At 36.9% G+C, this 20,153-nt stretch overlaps 1 protein-coding gene across 5 annotated transcripts in view; it reads left to right on the forward strand.

Annotated features, from left to right (window-relative positions):
• The window catches only part of COL19A1 (collagen type XIX alpha 1 chain), a 209,395-nt gene that overhangs the window by 97,691 nt on the left and 91,551 nt on the right, over positions 1-20,153 (forward strand). For all 5 annotated transcript variants that reach the window (XM_009689153.2, XM_009689151.2, XM_009689154.2 and 2 more), the window contains 2 exons: positions 9,343-9,396; positions 10,099-10,134. In XM_009689153.2, the coding sequence (XP_009687448.2) occupies positions 9,343-9,396; positions 10,099-10,134 (90 nt within the window). The remainder of the gene's footprint in view (positions 1-9,342; positions 9,397-10,098; positions 10,135-20,153) is intronic.

Below are 20,153 nucleotides of genomic sequence, written 5' to 3' on the forward strand. Positions count from 1 at the left end.
AACTATGCATGAGAAAGATTCCTTTTTGGATAATCTGCTGGAAAAGAGGGATTTTTAAAGGCAGAGGGAAGCTAGGCCTGGAGCCGTGATTTAGGGGAAAAAATTCATCATTATGCACTGCTGGATCATTCACTGTGCCATGTGACTCATGCAATAATGAATTTGAGTTAAAATTTCACTTCTCTCCTCTGCCTCATTTCACTGCCAGTTTAGTTAATTGATTTGGTCCATATTTGAGCTAGAGCATAAATATAAGTATAAAAAATCTAGATAATCTTGGTCTTTGGGTTCACATTCAAGCTTGAACCTGAGCTAACATTATAGGCATGCCAAGTAATAATCCTTACTTCTGCCTAACACATTTTTTAAAGGGTAGAAGTAGGATGAGAGGGTAGAATATCCCCATTTTATGAATGCAGTACTAAAATGGTGAACCAGCAAGGTTTGAATAGTAAATTTTAAAAAAAGAAAATCAAGTCACCGTTCTTCTGTGTTCTCCTCCAGTCTCCTGCTTGATCTGGGTGAAGGTCAGTCTGGGTTTGGTTGACTCTCCAGTTGCAAAACATTGCAGCTGAAGTCAGAGAGCATGTCACAGAGGGATCTGAACTTGACTATCTAAATTCTTTTGGGAACAATGAATTCTAGCCACTGACCAGAAAAGGGATTTGGAAAAAGCCTTCAGTAAAGCTTTTGCAGCACCTTCACCAAAGGGGTGAATGGTTTTGACACCAGCAGGCTGTGACAGTCTAGCTATGCGTATTAAAAATGCAGGCAATGCATGCAGCTATTTGTATTGAGGTATGGATATAGTTTACAGTTTTTAAAATAAACTGCCTATTTATGACACTTTTATGTCATCTGGCTTTTCATGCACACTGTAACTGTAAGGAGTTTTTTTTTCCTGTTCTAGGATATTATAATTTAATGCTAGATAAATCAGGCTATCTTGGGGCAACAGTGGATGTCCTGCATATGAAAATGTATACTATATACTGAGTTGAAACTATGTTTAGGTATTCTCTTGTAGCCTGCCTGTCTGTAAAGGTGAACTGTATACTTCTGTCCTGCATACATATATGCTGACAGCATGGAAAAACACATCTGTGTTTCTTTCCATAGCTCTGGGGACATTTCTGCGTTGGTCTTACACGATCTCCTTTACTACATGGGATCTTGTTCCATAAACCTTTTAGGATGAGTACAGAATACCAAGTATCTGGTGAACTCTAAAACATATTTGACATTGTGGCACTGTGAAAGTGTAAAATATCAAACGTCTATTTTTTTGAAATATTTAGCCGGCTCTTGTAATGTGTCAAAATATGGCAGATTATCGTCATAAGAACTGTCTTTAAAACATTTTTGAGGTAATATTACACAAGACAATATAACATACTATATTATTTGAATCCACATATAATTTCTTTTTAGCAGCACTTAAATAAAATGCTTCAGATTCAGTTATCATGTGATAACATGGAGATGCCAGTCATTAGATTTAAATTCAAAGGACTGTGTATCGTTGACTCTTGGTTGCTGTTAGTGTCTCCCAAACTCTTTCCATATACAGAAATGTAATATGTGATATTTCTGAAATAAGGAAGTTAATCTGCTTACACTGGTTTAATCAGCAGCGTTGTATAAGGAAAGCCGAAAACACATAAAGCCAGTGATATCGGCTGTTGGCAGCTGTTGTCTCACTGCCTGGGGGAGTGAGGGTTTCAGGATTTCTGTACTCTCAAATGAAGAGCTTGAAAATGGTGAATGAACATTTTGTCTTGCACAAATAGTAGAAATATATTTGAATCTATTTAAATCAAAATGAGAAAAGAAAGCATCACAGAAAAAAAATTGTTTTGATTGTTGTTACTTTTTTCTTTTCCTAGCTGTACAGAAAGTTCATGCTAGGAGGAAGTATAATGATGAGAGGGGAAGCCAAATCTAATTGGGAGGCTGTCTTTATGTATTAGGGAAGGGTTGCCCAAAAGGTTTACTTCCCTCATCCGCAGCTGATTGTGCTAACTATCTGATTCAGTTGATGTCATTCAGAGCAAGGTTTGGATGTAGGAACCGTGAATATATTTAACTGCTGTGCACATCTCCCACTTTATCACTCCATTAATCTGAGCCAAGAGGTACATGCTGTATCCCAGCCTGGAACATTACTCAAAATTCATCTGACAGCACAAATACTTACTATAAATACTAGTAATGCTGTTCCCATTGTTTTTGGCTTCTTAAGGAGTAGCTATAAATAACTTGCATTACCAATGTAGTGCTTCTGTGGTATGTTCGCATTACATCTGTAAGCAGCTGTTTACCTACATAATGTAAACCGTAATTTGCTTGAGTAGTATCTCTGAGTTTTTTCCCTTGAGATTTTTATAGCCTCTTGAGATTAATAATGCCATAATTTTTATCACCTTAGAAGTGGATCTTCATGGACATACTGTTTGAAGAAACTCCCATGCATATGATTACTTCTCCAGCACACTCATATTCCATATGAAATAAGGACACACTTGCAGTGTAAATATTCATGAAACTATTTGTGGACTAAGATCTGTGCGATAAACATGCTATTGTCAGTTGATTTAGAATTGAAAGAAACTCTTAATCATTGCAATTCCTATATTTCTTTTGTAATCAGGTCAGTTTTTTGATCTGTGGTGTTGGTAGGGGAGTGGGATACTACCAATTAATTTTTTGCTGACATAAATGAAATCCTGTGGCATAAGTAAGTGAAAACAGAAAGTTTTGTCATATTGATCAACTTGAGTCATACATAGCTAGCAGAAGAATAGTGTCTTTTACGTAAACTGTGATTTAAAAAAATCTTTAAAAGATAATCTGAAATGAAAATCTAGTGCACAATAGCTACGCAATTAAGACAGCTGATTAACTAACTGGATATATTTCCTTCTTCTACAAGGAAACATGCTGCCCTAAGTGTCTTTTTAAAAACATTGTTACATAAAATAATTTTCTTTATATACCTCATGACACAGGACAAACCTGTGAAGTTCAGTGAGCTATCAAATAAAAAGCAGTTTTTCGATGGAAAGAAGATAAAATATACACATTTTAGGCCTTTTTATTCTTACGCTTGTCAGAAAAGATGAAGAAAAATATTAACATTTTCAAAAGGAACAAGTGTCTTGCTTGCTGTAACAATAGTTTATATTCACACCCTCGTGGTCTCTCTGTGATTCTCTAATCTTCATATCAGCATGGTAAAGAACTGTTTTGATGGGACAAGACGAAGCCCATAGCTTGAAAGTAGGAAACTGGTTATGATACTTAATTATCATTAAGTAGAGTTTGAAAATTCTATTAGGAGCACAAGCATAAGGAACTAGTAGGCATTGCTCGGACACCAGAAAATCCTAATAGTGGAACAATTTGAAATTTTTGAGTGACATTAACAAGAAAAGACCAATGGCAATGTTTAGAAATACACAAGTTATAAACTGAAAAAGAATACGTTACGTGGAGTTTTGAAAATACTTTTCTAAAAAAGTTATCCCGTATGACACATATAATAGTGTTGTACAGCTGGCTTTGAAGCTGTTGTTTTAATTTAGATTGTATGTAGTACGCATGTATGTAGTTCTATGGAAAAAATGTAGGTCTTCTGTATTACTCAGTAGAGTATTTCCAAGCTTTATTATGCAGTAGGGATTGCTGATTTGGTCCATGATCTGGTTTCACATTGTTGGCTACAACGTGTTAGACTGTTTACTTAATTTTCAGTACTTTAGATAACGTGTGTTATAGGAGATTAAGCTGAGGAAAGATTGAGCCAGTTTACAGTAATGCAGGGTAGGGAATTTAGGTCAACAACTATGTGCAAGTAAGTTTGAAAATACTTTCTGCATCCCTCAATAAAAATAATTGAAGATACTGACCAATACTTTTCTTCTCCAAACAGTTCTCTTTTGGATTGAAAAATCTATTTTCAAAAGATTATGTCAATCTTACAACATTATTCATTGACATACATATGTGGTGTAGCATTCATTGCACAAATAAACACATTTCCAGTAGGCAATACTTGGCTTTTGTATGAGCTGCTTGCATTCTTTCATTGGGATACAGCTGATCTTACCATTTTTTCATTGTGAAGAGCTCCTGCTGTCAGCTGCTGGCACATTTTACCTATTTTAACTACGTTCTGTGATGATGTGTAAACACTGCTTGCTACTCTATCTCTGAGAAAAAATTCAATAGTTTTGAATAATTTTCTCAATGCTCTGTGAACCTGCTGGAGTATATTAAATCAGAGTTCATAAAGTAAAGCATTAGGAAACCAGGGGCATACTTTACTTGGAGAGAACATTTAACGTAACACTAACATTTCTTCTAATGTTCCTGACCTCTAGAAAGAGAGTTTTTGTATTGATAAGTTTATGCAAAACTAACAATTAATTTATTTTAGTGCTCTTTTCACACCTTTCTGATCCAATTCATGTCTGACATTATGACAAATATATTTTCTCAGGGTGAGAGGTTAATGGACTTCTTAGATGTTTTCCAGCTGTAGATAAGAAAGTAACTAATGGCAGCTGAGAAAAGGCTGTAGGTCCTGTCTTCTCACACTAGCGGTGAGGTTTGTGTTGCAGCTGATAGATCTGTCTTTTCATCTCAGTACAGATGAACTGCTAAACAGAATCCTAAGTCTTTAAAGCCCTTGGTCCCACTGGTTCTCCAGCCCATATAATCAAGTTCTCTGTTGCCAGACAGTGCAAACCTGGTAGCTCTTTAAGAGTTTCGCTGAAAGCTTACTCTACCTTTCTTGAGGCTTCTGTGTTGGCTCCCAAAGTAGCTTATTGTCAGTCCACTGCTGAAAGTCCTCCTTGAACCTCCTTGGCCTGTCATTCAGATCCCCCTATTTGGGCTGTAAACTTTTTATCACAGTGATTGGAAGCTGCTTGGTCTCAGCTGGAGAGGTATCTGCTCATTAAGCCTATTGTACCTTATAAACCAGCTGGATATCACAGTGTCGAGATAAAAGCAATGGATGAATCTGCAAAAAAATATAGTTTACAGAAGCAGACTCCTTTAAATTACAGGATGCTTTCCCCATGCTGTGAAAGTACTAGCACATGTATTTCTCTTTTAATGTAACCTCTGCAGGATATATGAGAATACTCATAAATGGTAGTTACTTTGTTCACATTGCTATTGTCGTTTAACTGGCAGGTTAGATGATATTGCTATAGGCTAGAAACCTAAACAGCTACACAGTGTAGTTTCTGAAATACTACAGCCGTATGAGATATGGATTACAAACACAAGTAGCAAGCTATGAGTCCTCTGTTCTCTTCATCTTCTGTGCTTTTTGCTAGTGATGGTAGTAGTACTGGTTTGTGGATCTTCAGGCTGTCACGAAAGAATTGTCGTTAAGGCTACTTGGCTTAGGGGAGAATGTTGTTCTATTCCCTTTTCTTTCAAAATCTTTGACTATTCTAATCTTATCCAAATGACTGAAACCATAGAAACTGAAAAGCTGTTTAGTTATTTGGCTCCAGTAATACCTGGCACTTCTTTTGAACGAATACGAAATTCTCAAAGTTGGTGAGGAACTTATCCATCAAATCACTAAGTAAAGTTATTTGTTCTTTGCCATGGAACTCCAAAGCACGGTATGCTTCATGTGAGACTGTCCCTGGTTTAAAGGGAAAATTCACATAGTAAAGCTGTTGTCTTTTATGCCAATAGGTCGTGGGGCACTATTAATAAATCCCATAATTTGAACAATTCATGAAATCAAGACCTTTTTTAGAGTTTTAAAGCACAGTCATTTTTTAACTGTTGTCTTCTTTTCCTAATGCAGCTGATTTGGTAGGCTGACTTCAGTAAACTACTATTGGAGAAAAATCTAGTTGAAGATTTGTCAAAAATACAGTGTCAACCAATATGACAACTTCTCCTTTAAATTGCTTCCACCAGAAGAAATGCATGGTTGTACAATAAGCCAGGGGAGAATTTAGATCCTCAGTCTAATTTAGTTATGGTAAACCTCTTGATGGCAGGTGGCTGAGTACTGCAGATAGAGTAAAGCCTTGCTGTTGAGGAAAGGAAGAGGCAAGGTGATGTTATAGAAGTACCCTCCAGGTGTCCCCTTCCAGATGTTCCCTTGTTATTGCTAAGGGCACTGCCAGTATTCCCTCATCCACACCAGGGAGAACATGCTAGGTCCCTCCCAACCAGAGCAGAGTGACAGACATCAGTACAGCGGAAACAGCAGATTTATTGTCCTGGTCCAAACTGTGGTGATAAGGTGCGGGGCTGTTCAGCATGTACCCCAAACAGCCCGAGTCACATGATTTGTAACCCCCTACAGTCCCTTTTTCCCCTCCCAAGTTCTTCCCCGCTATCACCATCATCCCCTTCCAAACAAAGAACCTGCCCCTAGTTTACTCTTTACCCTGTTGGCCCCAACTTGGCTGTAATTTCTCCCTTGATCAGCAATTTTGTTATGCTAGTAACACTGCCTTGTTAAATATAATGTTTCTCTTTTTGGCCATTTCTCATGTTATGGTCTTGCTAATGCAGCTAGTGGTTAAAGTTGGCCTACTGCATGTATATCCTCTATGGAATCCATAGAGGAACCTCAGTGTAAGTTTATTTTGACCTATAGAGAGACCAAGCTGTAGTGTTTACAGAGGAGGAAAAGGTACCAGTTGAAGACTATTAATAAAGAGGTGTAATGAGTTCCTGAACTCACAAGTGTGTATTATTGTGTTGCCCCGTAAAAGCTAGAATTAGAACTGGATGCAATTCCCTAATTCATTTACCCTTTCTTATGAGAGCTGCTAGAATTTGCATTCAGTTCTTGAAATTCTGGCAAATCTGATAAGACTCCTTTGATCAATAGGAATTAGTTTGTTGTTTTCAAAACTGACCTCTTTCTCTCCTAAAACATTGCCGAAAATGAGCTTTTCTAATTTAAAGCATCATCTAAAATCATCCAAATTATATTTGTTGAGATAACCACATTGATTCTGAAGCATCCTGTTCTGGTCTCTGCCAGAGACAGGATGCTGTACTGCACTGTACTAGAAGGGACTACAGATTTGACTTAGCAAATGAATTCTTATTTCTTATGTCATTTCAGAGGCAGTCAGCAGCAACTAAGCCTCTAATCATCTTTAGAAGGGTGGCTGTAGGGAAGAACGGGGATGATATGGTACCAGATGTGTTTTTCCAGGCATTCACTATGTCTGGAACTTATTACATTTTTAAAAGATAAATAATATCTAGAAGAACAAGACATACTTCTTGTGAGTTAACTTTTTAAGGATTTTTTTCTGCTACTACTTCTCTATTTCTTGGGGATATAAACTGCAAATGAAAGCTAATTCAAGTATTTTTAAATAAATGCATTGTGTAAAAGCCGTTCTGAGTTTTATAAAATCCTGCTTCAAATTCGGTAAGGTTTGTTGTCAAACATGTAGTTTCCCATTGTCCTATTTGTGTGAGTTTGACCTCTGTGGTCATTATCTCTGCAGTAGCTGTCAAACTACATACCTCACTGTGGTGCACTGCAGGAACATTAGTAAAATCTATAAACATACCAATTAGGAAAAAATGAAGTTCATAGTTAGACAGTGCATGGCTTGGGTTCAATATCTTTTGCTTGCTCTTGTCCTTTCTGTTCTCCCCCCCTGTAAGTTGCAGGGTTTTTTTTTTTGTCTTCCTTTGTTTTTGATCTTCTGTAAATCTACAGCCACAGAACTTAAACTTATTGTTCTACTGCTAATTCTCTAATATTGTTGATTCTGAACCAGATGTATTCAGTGGCAAGTAACATGGAAACTCCTGAGACACCTGAAATTGCTTTTCAATATATGGAGTAAGGAAGTGAAAAGTAAAATGTAGTAAATGGAGACAGTATTAAAACTAAGTCATAAATATGCAGCTCTTAAAAGGAAAGCAATTTTTTGGCTTGTTTTTTGGATCCATCTGCCTATTACATTTTTTAAAGTTCAAACAGCGAAACTACTTCTGATTTAACTCTTACATTTTTGGCAAGCTTAATAAAGGACAAATCAAAGCTAAATCAGAGGTATTTACAACAACCACAAATTTAAGCCAAAGTGGGTACTTAAATGCTCATACGGTTCTAAATGATGTTCCTTCCAGATGGTGAATTAATGTAATTTTAGCAGGAAGTGAAGTTGCACAAATATGCAGTATTTAGAACACTCACTGATTTAATGTTTCTGTACCCACCAAGGCACAGATGTTGCTTATCATTTTCATGCCGGTTGTCTCTATCTTTCCAATTATTACAAAGCGAGGAACAGAGTTTGCAAAGGCAGACAGGGGGCTGGGAAGAACTTCAGTAAGTATAACCCAATTCAAGTTCTGTCATTCTTCTCTATCTTCAGTCCACTTAACCTCTGCAATAGTAACCCAGGTGGCCTGCTTGTGGAGTACCTCATAATGACTTGGTCCTCTATTGCCTGCACTGGTTGTCAGTTGGTTTCTAAGTAAAATGTTTTGACCTATAGATCTCTCTTTGGCTTACATCTGTCCATACTCTCCTTTGGCATGTCTCTAAAGCAGTGATCAAAGGGAGTACATAAGACAGATCCCTTGGCTTAAACAAAAAGTAGTTCCCTTTTGCATGTATTTCGCAGCAAGGAGAAAACAGCAGGGATTATTTGGTAATGATGAGGGCATTTCTTTCTTGAATGTTTGTGGTGAGACACGCTAGTGGAATTGCTGTATTGGTGAATTGCTGCATGTTTAGTGTAAAAAACTAGGTAACATTTTCTGCTTCTCCAGCTGAAGGCAGAACAGTGGAGGGAGGTGTGAAGGACTTGATTGTTTCTGTCTAATTCCCTTTTCAAACACTGGAGGAGGTGCTGCCTGCTGCCAGCTGTTGGAAGTCACCCGCTCCGCGCTGGTAACTGCAACATGCGATCCCCTGCATTCTCTGTCTACCTCTCCCTATTTCCCTATTTTAACAGAGTTTCAGAGTGTAGTGTAGGACTCGTATTCTTTTTTTTAATCCTTGTTGACCATGCAAGATGCATACCTAGTGGGACTACCAGGAAACTTTCCATTTCTGAATGCTACTTGGCATAATAGGGCACAACAGACTCTGTCTGGCTTTGTGTGTTTTAATTACGTGTTGAAGACACATGCAGTCTTGGATGGATGTTTCTCTGCTCACAAAATAATGGGAAAATAGTTACAATATGGTAGTACTCATATTATGCTAATATTTTAAGACTTACTCGTTAGTATATGCTAATTCACAGCAGTACAGAATTTTGCCCGACACTTTTCATGGTCAACAAGAAATACGCATTCTTCTTCTTTGCACAGGGATTAAAAGGTGACCCTGGTAATCCTGGTGTGGCTGGTCCTAAAGGAGAAAAGGTACTTATTGCCCATAAAGACGTATGTATATGTATGTGTGCATGACGTATCTTCAGTACTTGCACGTTGCCGTAACTACGTGTATGCGATGAACACCTGATGCTGACATTTGTCTAATTTAAGGGTTGAGGAATATAAATACAGGCTAACTTCAAATACAGAGAGCAAGTACTGTTATCACCACAGAAGGGAGAGAATCTCCTTTTCAGGGGAATTCAGAGCGGAAACATAACTTACGGTTTTGAATTGCTCTCTGCGTACTCTGATTTGTTCCCATCGGCTGAACCTAAAGGTCTCACAGCAAGATTCAGACCTCAGGTATCTAACTCTGTGAATATTTACATGTTCATCTGTCTTTACATGTGTGAGGAGTTGCACTGATTTCAGTGGCCATCTTAGGCATGAAAGCTGCAGTCTATAATTTAACATATGCAAATATGTTTGCAGGACTGCTTTTTGAATTGTGATTCATTTGTACAGAGGCCTGCCTTTTTCTTCTGTTTAACCTGCAGTGAACTGCTTACATCTATGCTATTATTGTAGAAAATATTACTTTACTCATATATTTTCATAATTAGAGAATGCAGCTGATGATTATACTAAATTTACTTATGTTGTGGTTCATATCTTCTAAAAGGCACAGAGGTTAAAAACATGTAACTAAAGAGACTGCTGATTTCTCTACCCTCTTTTTTTCACTAGGGAGATGTAGGACCTCCAGGACCAACTGCCTTAAGCGTAAGTATCTATAAAACAAAAACAAAAGAAAGGAAAACACTTAGAAATTTGGCAGCTTATACTTATTCGCAATGCAAATGCTGTCATTATTAAGTAAAAGAGCCAAGTCCCTCTCTTTACAATGCCTCTACGTTTTTGAAATTAATTGAGAAGAAAAGAAAAGGAAAATATATAAATATACAATTGTATATATTGTATATATATACACACACACATATATACATATATATGTTTATATTGTATATATACAATATACAATATATAAATATACATGCACTCAATATCAAAGATGAGAGAGCTGCTCACATAAGAATAATTTGGGTAGATGGGATCAGACTAGCGGGAGGGGGGTTCACGTGCTTTCTGCAGCTGAGCTCCATGGCACAATGTTTGTAGGCAGACTGGAGGACTTCTGTGGTAGCCAGTCTTGGAATAGCAGTAGTGATTGCTTCAGATAATTAACAGTTTGTATTATCATATCTTCTTTTGTTCAAGTCTGTCTATCTAACGTAACTATACAGTCTTGCTACTTATATTGTTGTCTGTTTCCTTATGAAGATAACTATGACTTTTTTATTAGTTTTCATTATTATAGTTATAATAGTTATCGTTAGTTATCATAACAGTATTTTCGTTTCACCTTCAATATGGCATACAGGTTTGACTGCAGTAAATTGATAAAAACAGGAATTTACATATCTAAATACTATTCCAGAGGAGGGAATGAAGTCTCCATTCTCTGTGGAATACTTAACAAAATATTTTAAACCAGGAGCATTGATTTCTGCTTTTAGGTGCAAAATATATGCCAAAATCTTTGATCGTGCATTTTTTAGCCATTATAGTTAGATGGTCATGATATAAGATGAGTTGATTGTTTTTACCAGTTCCTGAAAAATACAAAAAATGTTTTTGCTTCGTATAATAGTATCTGTGTAAATTTCAAAAAAATGTTCTAAAATTGTGAATTTTGAATAACTGCTTTCCTGTCTGAACCAGGTGATTGTAGCATATTAGGGAGAAATTAGCTGCAATCACGTAACTATTTGAGAGTTTATAGGTTAAAATTTGGAAATTAACCAAGGTACCATACAACTCTGTGAGAAATATAATTTGATTGTCTTTGATGAAACACCTCAGATGCTTTGGGTTCCTTGCATTACATTATAATGCTACTACCGATAATAAAAATAATAAAAATAATTGTAATAGCAACTTAATTATACAGCATTTAAGATTTGCCTGATTTAAAGGAGAAATGTCTAATAATAGTTGAGAAAATCATTGATCAGTTTGAAGAATTCTCTATCTTAAAAAGAGATTGCAAAATTCTTTTCTCACAAGTGTTTGATCACCTATACAATGTTGTTATCTTATATAATGATCAGAGATGCATAACAGGCCTCAGAAAGAAAAAAAAAGTGTAATATTAATAAAGATGGAAAATCACTTTCTCGATTCTTACGAAGAGATATTTCACTAATTTAGTTTCTCTTCTTGTTTCTACAATTCTAAAAAGAAAAAAGAAAAAGAGAGAGAGTAGACAGGTACCTACCTACCTTTTTCATAAAAAAAGCTAGTGATCAGAAAGCATTTTGCAGGCTATGTGTATCAGACTTGGGAAATCTTGCAAGTTCTGTTCAATTATTCAGTTATTTTGTCATTCCCTTTCTTGTAACCGACTTCCAAAAAAGAATAAGTGAGGTCATGCATGATGATCAGTTGTCTTCCAGGTATCAAGAAAAGTTTTTCTGAGCGTGGGCCTAACACAGTTTTTTTATGAGGATCTGATAGCTGTGCACTAGAAAGAAAATCTGGACAGTTTCACGGCCTGTGTATTTCTTGCATTCTAGCTAGATATTGCCATAGAGATGACAGAAGGTGGTTTTAATTTATTTAAATAAACTGAAGTCCCCAAAGCATGTACAAAGCCTACAGGTAAATGCTCCACAAAACTCTCCAGGGCAAAATTTGCTTTGTAAAAGTGGTAAGTTCTGTCCAAATTCAAGTAATTTTATTCACAAAATAAAATGAAAAGGCCTCTCAGTAAGGACACTCCATTTAGGTGAAAGCAATTCAGAATGATGCAGAACAACATGGTAGAAATGAAAAGAAACGCAAAAGCTCCTGAATTCCCAGGCTGTAGCTCCACAGCATGACCAGCTCTTCCCCCACAGTCAGTGTTTATGAACTAATTCTATGTGATTCCTGTTGCCTATGTAATCCTACACAGTCTTCATAGGAAGAGCTCTTATTCATACAAGATATTCTGTATTTTTTCATTCTGTTCATTTCCAAGAACATGGCAGCAAGGCTCTCCATCAGGTGTTACAAACATTGAAGGATATAACCAGAAACCCATTCAGTAAAAATAAATTATATTCTAAGATTCCAAAATTAGATCAGCATAGTTTATTGTACTCTGTTTGGGATTAGGAAATCCAAATATCTTGATTTCCAAGTGAGAAACTAGTAGTGTCCCAGAATAGATGTTCATGCTTTCCTGGAGATAAAACAGGGCCAATTATGCCCTTAACAGCTCTTTAATATACAGTCAAAGTACATGTTGAAATCATCATTAATGGTGAAGTATATTTATTAAACAACCCTTGATTCTAGGGCTGTTACTGCAGTAGGTTTAGAGTAGATCATGCTTCAAATAGATTCTTACAGGCCTTAAAGGAGTCACTAGAATAGAAATATGATAGTTTTGAGGATATGACACAGGAAGAAGAATAGAGGATGTCTATTTTTTGTGTATTATAGGATCACTGTATGGTCCTTTTGAATATTTCTTGTGTAAATGACAGAAAAATGGCTAGGTCTGTTCTGACAGCGGCACCTGGATATGTTAGGCCTGTTTCTAGAGGATCTGAATGCATATTGTTTCATTGTTTTCAGCTGCTATTGTGGGCACTTGGCATTTCTAAAAGTTGTATTCAAAGGTTAGTAACTGGACACTGAAAATCAGAAGCTGCTTTTGAATTGGCTGAACGTACTCTTTCTGTAGCTTAAATGAAACACACTAATAAAAGGGATTGTCAAAGATTTAAATTTATTTGAATTTAAAACAGTGTGCAAATATTTGAGATCAGTTGATTCGAGCACAGAAAGATGGCACTGCGTTGGTACAGCCACTGATGATTGTGTTCACGCTTTTTAAAAGGAAACATTTAAATCTTGCAAAAACTGATGTGAGTCTTCAGAGAGATGTCAGTACCCAAAAGACTGAAACATTTCTGTGTGGCTATTAACTGAGGGAAGAGACAAGCATGAGGGTGAATTAGTTTAGCAATTTGAAGACAGATTACAGCACTGTGGGAATATAAGGCCCAGCAGGAAGTCTTTCTCTCTGCCACTGTAATTAGCCGTGGATTTCTGTTGGCTAGAAATAAAAGAATATGAATGACATGCATGATGGTGGATAGGGGAAAATCCAATCTTCAGAGTTTGCTTATTTGTGTGACTTCTGTGTCATCATGATTTTTATGATACATAATAATAAAGGGAAGATATCTTATCTTGCCATAAATGAGTAATAGGTCAGATAATATCATGGTTACTATGTCACTGAATGAGAGCTTATTATGTCAGGATCAGTCAGCTTGTTACAGCCAAAATGTGACATCAGTCTTTCAGTTATGAGCCTGGTTAAATCAAGAGTTTTAAAGTCCTCCATTTATTTGGGGCTCATGCGTAGTGTCATAAATTTATCCTATAGTTGGAATCACTTTTAATTTGTCCTAGTGAGAAAATGAACTTTTTCTTTTTATAGAAATGCAAAATGAATTATTATGTTGGAAAGGGAGAGAAGTGAAAAGAATGATGCACTAACGTTGATGGAGCTAACTCTAAACTAACTCGCTATCGCTCTCCAGGTTTGGGGAGGGAGGGAATATTTAAAGTGTCTTGCTTGTGCTCATACTGGAAGGCTGAGCCTGGCTCATCTACCTTCCACCCCAGTGCAGAGGGTGTATTGAGACAGCTGGGAAACGATGCCATTGCAAAACTCTGCTGCCCTGTGCCACTCTTCCCCTCGTACTTCCCCAGAAATCATACACCACTGAAATAAGCTGGGGAAGGTCCAGCATCCTGTGTTTTAGAAAGTGTTCAACTGGCAAATACAGCCATTATAGTTTCTGTAATGCATAAAGGATACTCAGAGGTAGTACGTATGGCAGAAGTCATGAATCCCCGCAGCTGTAACAAACTATCAGGTGAATGAGCACGTGCCAAACTATGTAAAAGGGGAAATAATACTACTGCTTTTGGAGATACAAAAATAATTTAATCTGTTTGAAAAGCAAATTTCATAGCTCAGAAATACATTGCTCTGGCAAAACCTTAGTGCTCTGAATATCCTTGTCCAGTTTCATATGATTTAACAGAAAACCTCTATCAGAATCCTTAAGCATGCACTCTTAATAAAACTTTTTGCTTGCAGCAAAAGCAAAGAAGTCAGAAAGAAATTAATAAGCAGACACCTGACCATATATTTCCGAAGTAAGCAGAGCTGGAATTAGAATTGCTTGTGTTTCTTTATGTTTCTTTAAGGCAAATATGGAAGGTCTTGCTAATATAATTTCATCTTTCTCAAATGATGAAATCAGAGAATCTAAAAAGAAACAGCATGGTAATGCAAAATACACTAAGCTGCAAAAAGAAGTATATGAACAAATTGTAGGCTCTGTGTAGAATCCTGTTGAAGTTAGTAATCACAGGGAGTTTTAAGTTTATTCAATTCATGCATTTTTCATACAAATGCATTTGACTGTCTCTGATCACCAACTTTGACATGTACATACATATCTGAGCACTTTTAATAAAGATTTGAAGTTTTTATATGTTTCCATGGGGTCAGTTGCCCTGCATGAGTTGATAAGCGTATGCATTTTCTGTCCGCAGTTATGGGAGTAGTCCAAAGTCAGGATTGCTATTCATCCTTTATTTATGCTGCCTTTCATTTCTTTGATATTTTAACTTTCTGAATTATTCTAGAAGTACTAGATCTCTCTTTTTAATATTTTTCAAATGTATTGTAGTGCACATTAGGAATATATTTTGAATTTTTCTCTCTAATTATATAATTATATCCAATTTATGCAGGAATATGTATATTATTTTTAAGTCTTTAAATGTTCAAGTTCCCTGTTAAGTTGTACTGTTATCAAAGACCCTTCTGAGAGTAAACTCGAGGGATTCTACTGTTCCGTTGTGTAGTTTTGTCAAAACGTGGAATTTAGTTTAAGAAGCTAGCGACTGTTTTCTGAAGTGACACAGTTGTCTAAGCTGCCCGCTCGCTCTCTGGCATCCACAGCTTAAGCCTGCGTATATCGTGTCAGAAGAGTGACAGGTGAGGGAAGGTACTGCAGCAATCTCTCTTGTAAAATACACGAAAAGTATTTCTCTTGACACTTGATACGCTGCTTTTAGTTCCTGAGGAAAATGAGTGTCCGTCTGTACGTTCCTGTGAACCTATCCCTTTCAGGAGTTATAAAATACCCATGCAGATGGCACCAAGTGTTTACGCAGGGGCCAAGGCTTAAGTCAGGCACAGACAGACATACCCAAGACTTGCTTACTAAACAGATAAGTGAAATGCTGGCTCCCAGGTCTGGTTAAATCAAGCCAAAGGAAGTCGCGCACAGATAGGCAGTAGCACAGTCTGCGGGAGGAAGTTGCAGATTCAGGCCCAGGCAAGCTCTGTGGTCGCTTTTGGCTCTTCCCCCGGTAAACAAACAGCAGCAGCGGATTACGCAGCTCTCATGCGGTGGTTTCCATAAGTGTTTGTGTAAAGCTAAAATGGTGATTCATTTTCTGCAGTATTTCTTAGAAAACACTTTCACAAATTCATGTTATGTAATACTTCTAATTATAGTGTAATTATTTGGCACTTATACAGCACTCTGCGGAGGTTACATATGCTGTCCATATGTTTTTACTGTTGTAATGGGTAACAGTATTTCACATGTTCCCCGTGAAAAATCAAGTGCCGGATTTTGCATGTTTTGACTCATGCAAACAATTTCTTTCCTACGTAGCGCTGAAAAATAAGACATGTCATGTGGATAACTTCCATTACTTAAAAAGGGTAGCCACCATTCATAAGTGTCTCAGCTAATATTGTTCTCTCATTCTCTTTGCATAATGAGGTAAAGCAAGGCATATTAGTTAACTAGGGGCATACTAGTTAACTAAAGAAAGTATAGATAGAAAATTATTTTATATTGTCATTCTAAATATTGTATTTCCATATATATTCCTCTAAGAAGAATCTGAATTTTAACTACGTGAGCTTTTTGATGCGAAGTGTATTATTTTCACAAAAATATTGAACAGTTCTGCTCTTTTGCAGTAGCTATCATGATCTTTAACGGTCACATTTTTTTTAAATGCTTTTTGAGTATGGAGGCAGATCCTGTCAAGGATTCCTTTTTAGTGAAGTAGATGTTCCATAATTTTCAGCCCTTTTTTTAATCTTCTTTGTGCAGTAATACTGATACTGAAGTTAAGATTCATGTCCTGGCCTCACAGAAGATTTATGTTTTTCAATAATTTGCAGTCTGCTAAATTGGCATGAATATCATTTATATGTCCTTCATTAGAAGAATGATTTAAGAAGTTCTCTGTACTTTTTTATTAAAAGCAGACATCTGTGTAGTCATTTCAAATGAATTTAAATTATGCTTTTTTTCACTTAGAAAATAAACCCATGTCTAATAAAGGCACTTGGTTCATAGAGTGAGAACTTCTGTGAAATTACTCTTCCAGTTGCTCTTTGAAATGATTGCCTCTAAAGTAAATTAAAACAGATTTCAAGTTGAGTTACAAGAGAGAGATGCAGATACGACTAAACCCAAAGGAAAATGAGATTAGTGAGAAACCTATTTTCTGTTTGCTTCAGTAATAAATTATCACGAAAAAGTAGCTGATTGTGTTTTCATGCAATTTGAAATATTTATTGCTAAATGCTGTCTCTTTTCTCACTGAAATGAATGGGTTGGCAGCAGTTCTGAAAGCAGAAGATGTAGCCTATTCCTCTTCGAACTCAGCAGCAAAACAGTCTGATTGCTGCAGCAGCAATAACAGGCCAAACACGGGGTCCAAACCATTCGGTGCGCCAAGCCCATTTACTTCAGTGGGGATGTGAGTGGGAGCAGATCACATTAGGAAGTGCTGAAGATGTGGATATCTGAAGGAAGTGATTGTTGAATTTCCTTCACTAACAGGTAATACAATAACAAACTGGTCATTCGTTTGTGAATTTCTTGTGACGTTTTTCCTATTTTAGCAAAATTCTGCAACAGCAAGGTGTGTCTGCAGGCTCTGCGGGTTTCTGTGTGCATAGTGAGGGGCAACCTTGTGGCTGAGAAGAGGAAAGGGTTGTAGTCATATTTAAGAACTGTCTTTTCCTCACCCGCTTTAAAGGAGGGCAGCGAGATAGTCAAAGAAAAGAGTCTGACTTGAAGATAGTTGGCAAACCAACCCTGTAGTGACCTTGACTTAGGGGAAGGTATTTATATTTTGACTTCTTTGCTTACTGAGGGTAAACCGCATCCTTACAAGAGAGGAAGCCATGGGTTTCCCTGCAATATGGTGGAAACAGGCCAGAGAGGGAAATGTCCTCAACATAAATTAGAAGGATCACAATGAAAATCATGACCTGCACACTAAAATTTATTGCCTGGTAACACCTCCAGAGGAGCAGATGAATTTAAGGCCTAACTAAAGTGTAAATTGATGCATCCTGTCTGTTTTCCTGTATTGCTGGGGCATTCTTGCATGAGTGCCGCAACAGCAACGCTCTCCGTGCTTTAAGCAGTATTTGACAGGCTGGGCAGTGCTCTGTGATTCTTCCAGGCTGCAGCTGTTTACTGTGATCCCATGTGATGTTACGTTAGGATTCTTCTTGAAATAAGTGGTCACTTTTTACCTGACTATTGATTTGTGTGATCTTCTACTGCTGTGCTTGTGGGCTTTACAGAGGGATCGTTCTATATCTGATTCATCAGTGTGCCGGAGCTGTTCTTTATACTAGTGAGAACTGTGCGTTGAAGAACTAGGTCAAGTCCCTGCGGTGGGAATCACCCACCAATTCACTTATAAAAGAAAATAATACTGTTGATTTTCTTATGTGCAGTTTCAGTAGAACTATACTTTTCTGTTTATAAACACTAATTTCCAAACTGCTTTGCCAAATACTGTCTCTGACAGCTGAGTCTTTTTAAAGTAGCAAGTTATAAAAACTCACATATTCAGATGGCAAAAAATGACCTGTTTTTACAGTACCACAGGAAATGATTCTGCATAGCTAATTTAGGCTTTGTCTGTGTCTTTACTTGATTTGCCTCACTGAATGTCAGGAGCTTTCAAGATCATATGCGAGCCTGAGTTTACAGTGAGGAAAAAAATGGGTGAAGTCAGTTTTATGTATAGGAGGTGGAAAAATAATCTATAAAGGTCTGTGATGAAGTACTTTTTGTGCCTTAATGAGACCTTTTGTTTTACTATTAGCGTTTGCATTCCGTATCTGATTTGTGTTGAGAGGGAAAGGCTGTCGTGTTACAAATCTGTTTCAGCCACGCTACCTACAACAGTGCATAAAGCAGCTGTCTAGCCTTCTGTTTCAAAAACTGTCAGGTACATTTTGAAGTAACTTTCAGAAAACTAAAAATATACTTACTTGTATAATACTTGTCGAATATGCTTTTGGCATCAGCTGTAAGCTTCCGGGGGAAGTAATATGAATAACAACTTTAAGTAACTTCATTCTTCCACTTCAGCTGTTTTGTTTTTTTTTAATTGACCAAGAGGTCATGATAATTGCTTTGCTTTTCTTCTGAGTGTGTTCGTAGGCGGTTACTTTGAACTTTTACATTATGAACCAAGTCTCCACAGTGTGTCTGTAGACATTTGTCTTCATGTGACTGATAATTGATTTTTCTTCTGTATCTGTTTGGTCACATGACAGGATTTTAGCCATTCTCCTGTAGTACACAGCTTCTGATAGTTACGTGCCAGCTAGTAAACTTTAAACTGATACCTTATGAAACTTAAAACAGTTTAACTGGCTGGACTGTTCCTTGTTATTTCTATCAACTACCTTCCAAACACATTTCACTCCCATCTCATGTTTAGTAACGCTCCTAAGGTTGTATCTCCAGTTACTTGCCAAAAAATATTAACCTAGAGCACACTGTCTGCAAATTTTAATAATTGTTTTGTATTATCAAAGATTAAGATGGTTAAGATGTTAAACAAAGCATATATCTAATTATTTTGTAATAGCTCTGATATTTTTATGATGTCATAACTACATAATAAACAATTTATTTGCTACAGATATTCACAATACAAGATACAAAGTATTTTAAATCTTCACTTATTCTACTGTAGCATTTTTTAAACCTGCCACTTTTTCTCCATTCCTTTAGACTAAACCTTAGACTAGGTTTTGATCATCATTTTGTTTAAATATCTGTGAGCTTGTGCTTCCCAGCACACCTGCTTTTTCTTTGCCTGACTTCACAACCAGTATATTTTCCTTTGCCCAAACTTCCCATTACAGTTTACCTCTTCATAAAGGAATTCACAAGTTTCCACTCTCAATTTCATTTTCAAGATTGTACAACCTGGTGTTTGGCTGTATATTATGTTTTGTTGCTTTTTGTAGCCCTTCTCCCTAACTGCAGTTTTCCTAAGTTTCAGTTACACCTGAGCCCACCTCTGGCTCATTGGCTTTTTCCCCACAAGCTGCACATTAATGTTTGAAACGTATTTCCACTTCACGTTCATCAAGCTTCTTCAGGCATATAACTCCAAGGGACTTACCTGTCCAAAGAAAGGTACAGGCCATAAAGACTACATATGTTATTTTAATTCATTTCTCCACAAAGTCTGTAGAAGGGCATCATCTTCTACTCTCAAAGGTGGCCTGACAGAGTCAGGACAATCCCATGTATATTAGGCCATCTCTGTAAGGATGCCTTATATTTTCCTGTTCAGCTGATGCTGCTGGA

Source organism: Struthio camelus, chromosome 3, assembly GCF_040807025.1.
Source record: "Struthio camelus isolate bStrCam1 chromosome 3, bStrCam1.hap1, whole genome shotgun sequence".
Classification (NCBI taxonomy): Eukaryota; Metazoa; Chordata; class Aves; order Struthioniformes; family Struthionidae; genus Struthio; species Struthio camelus.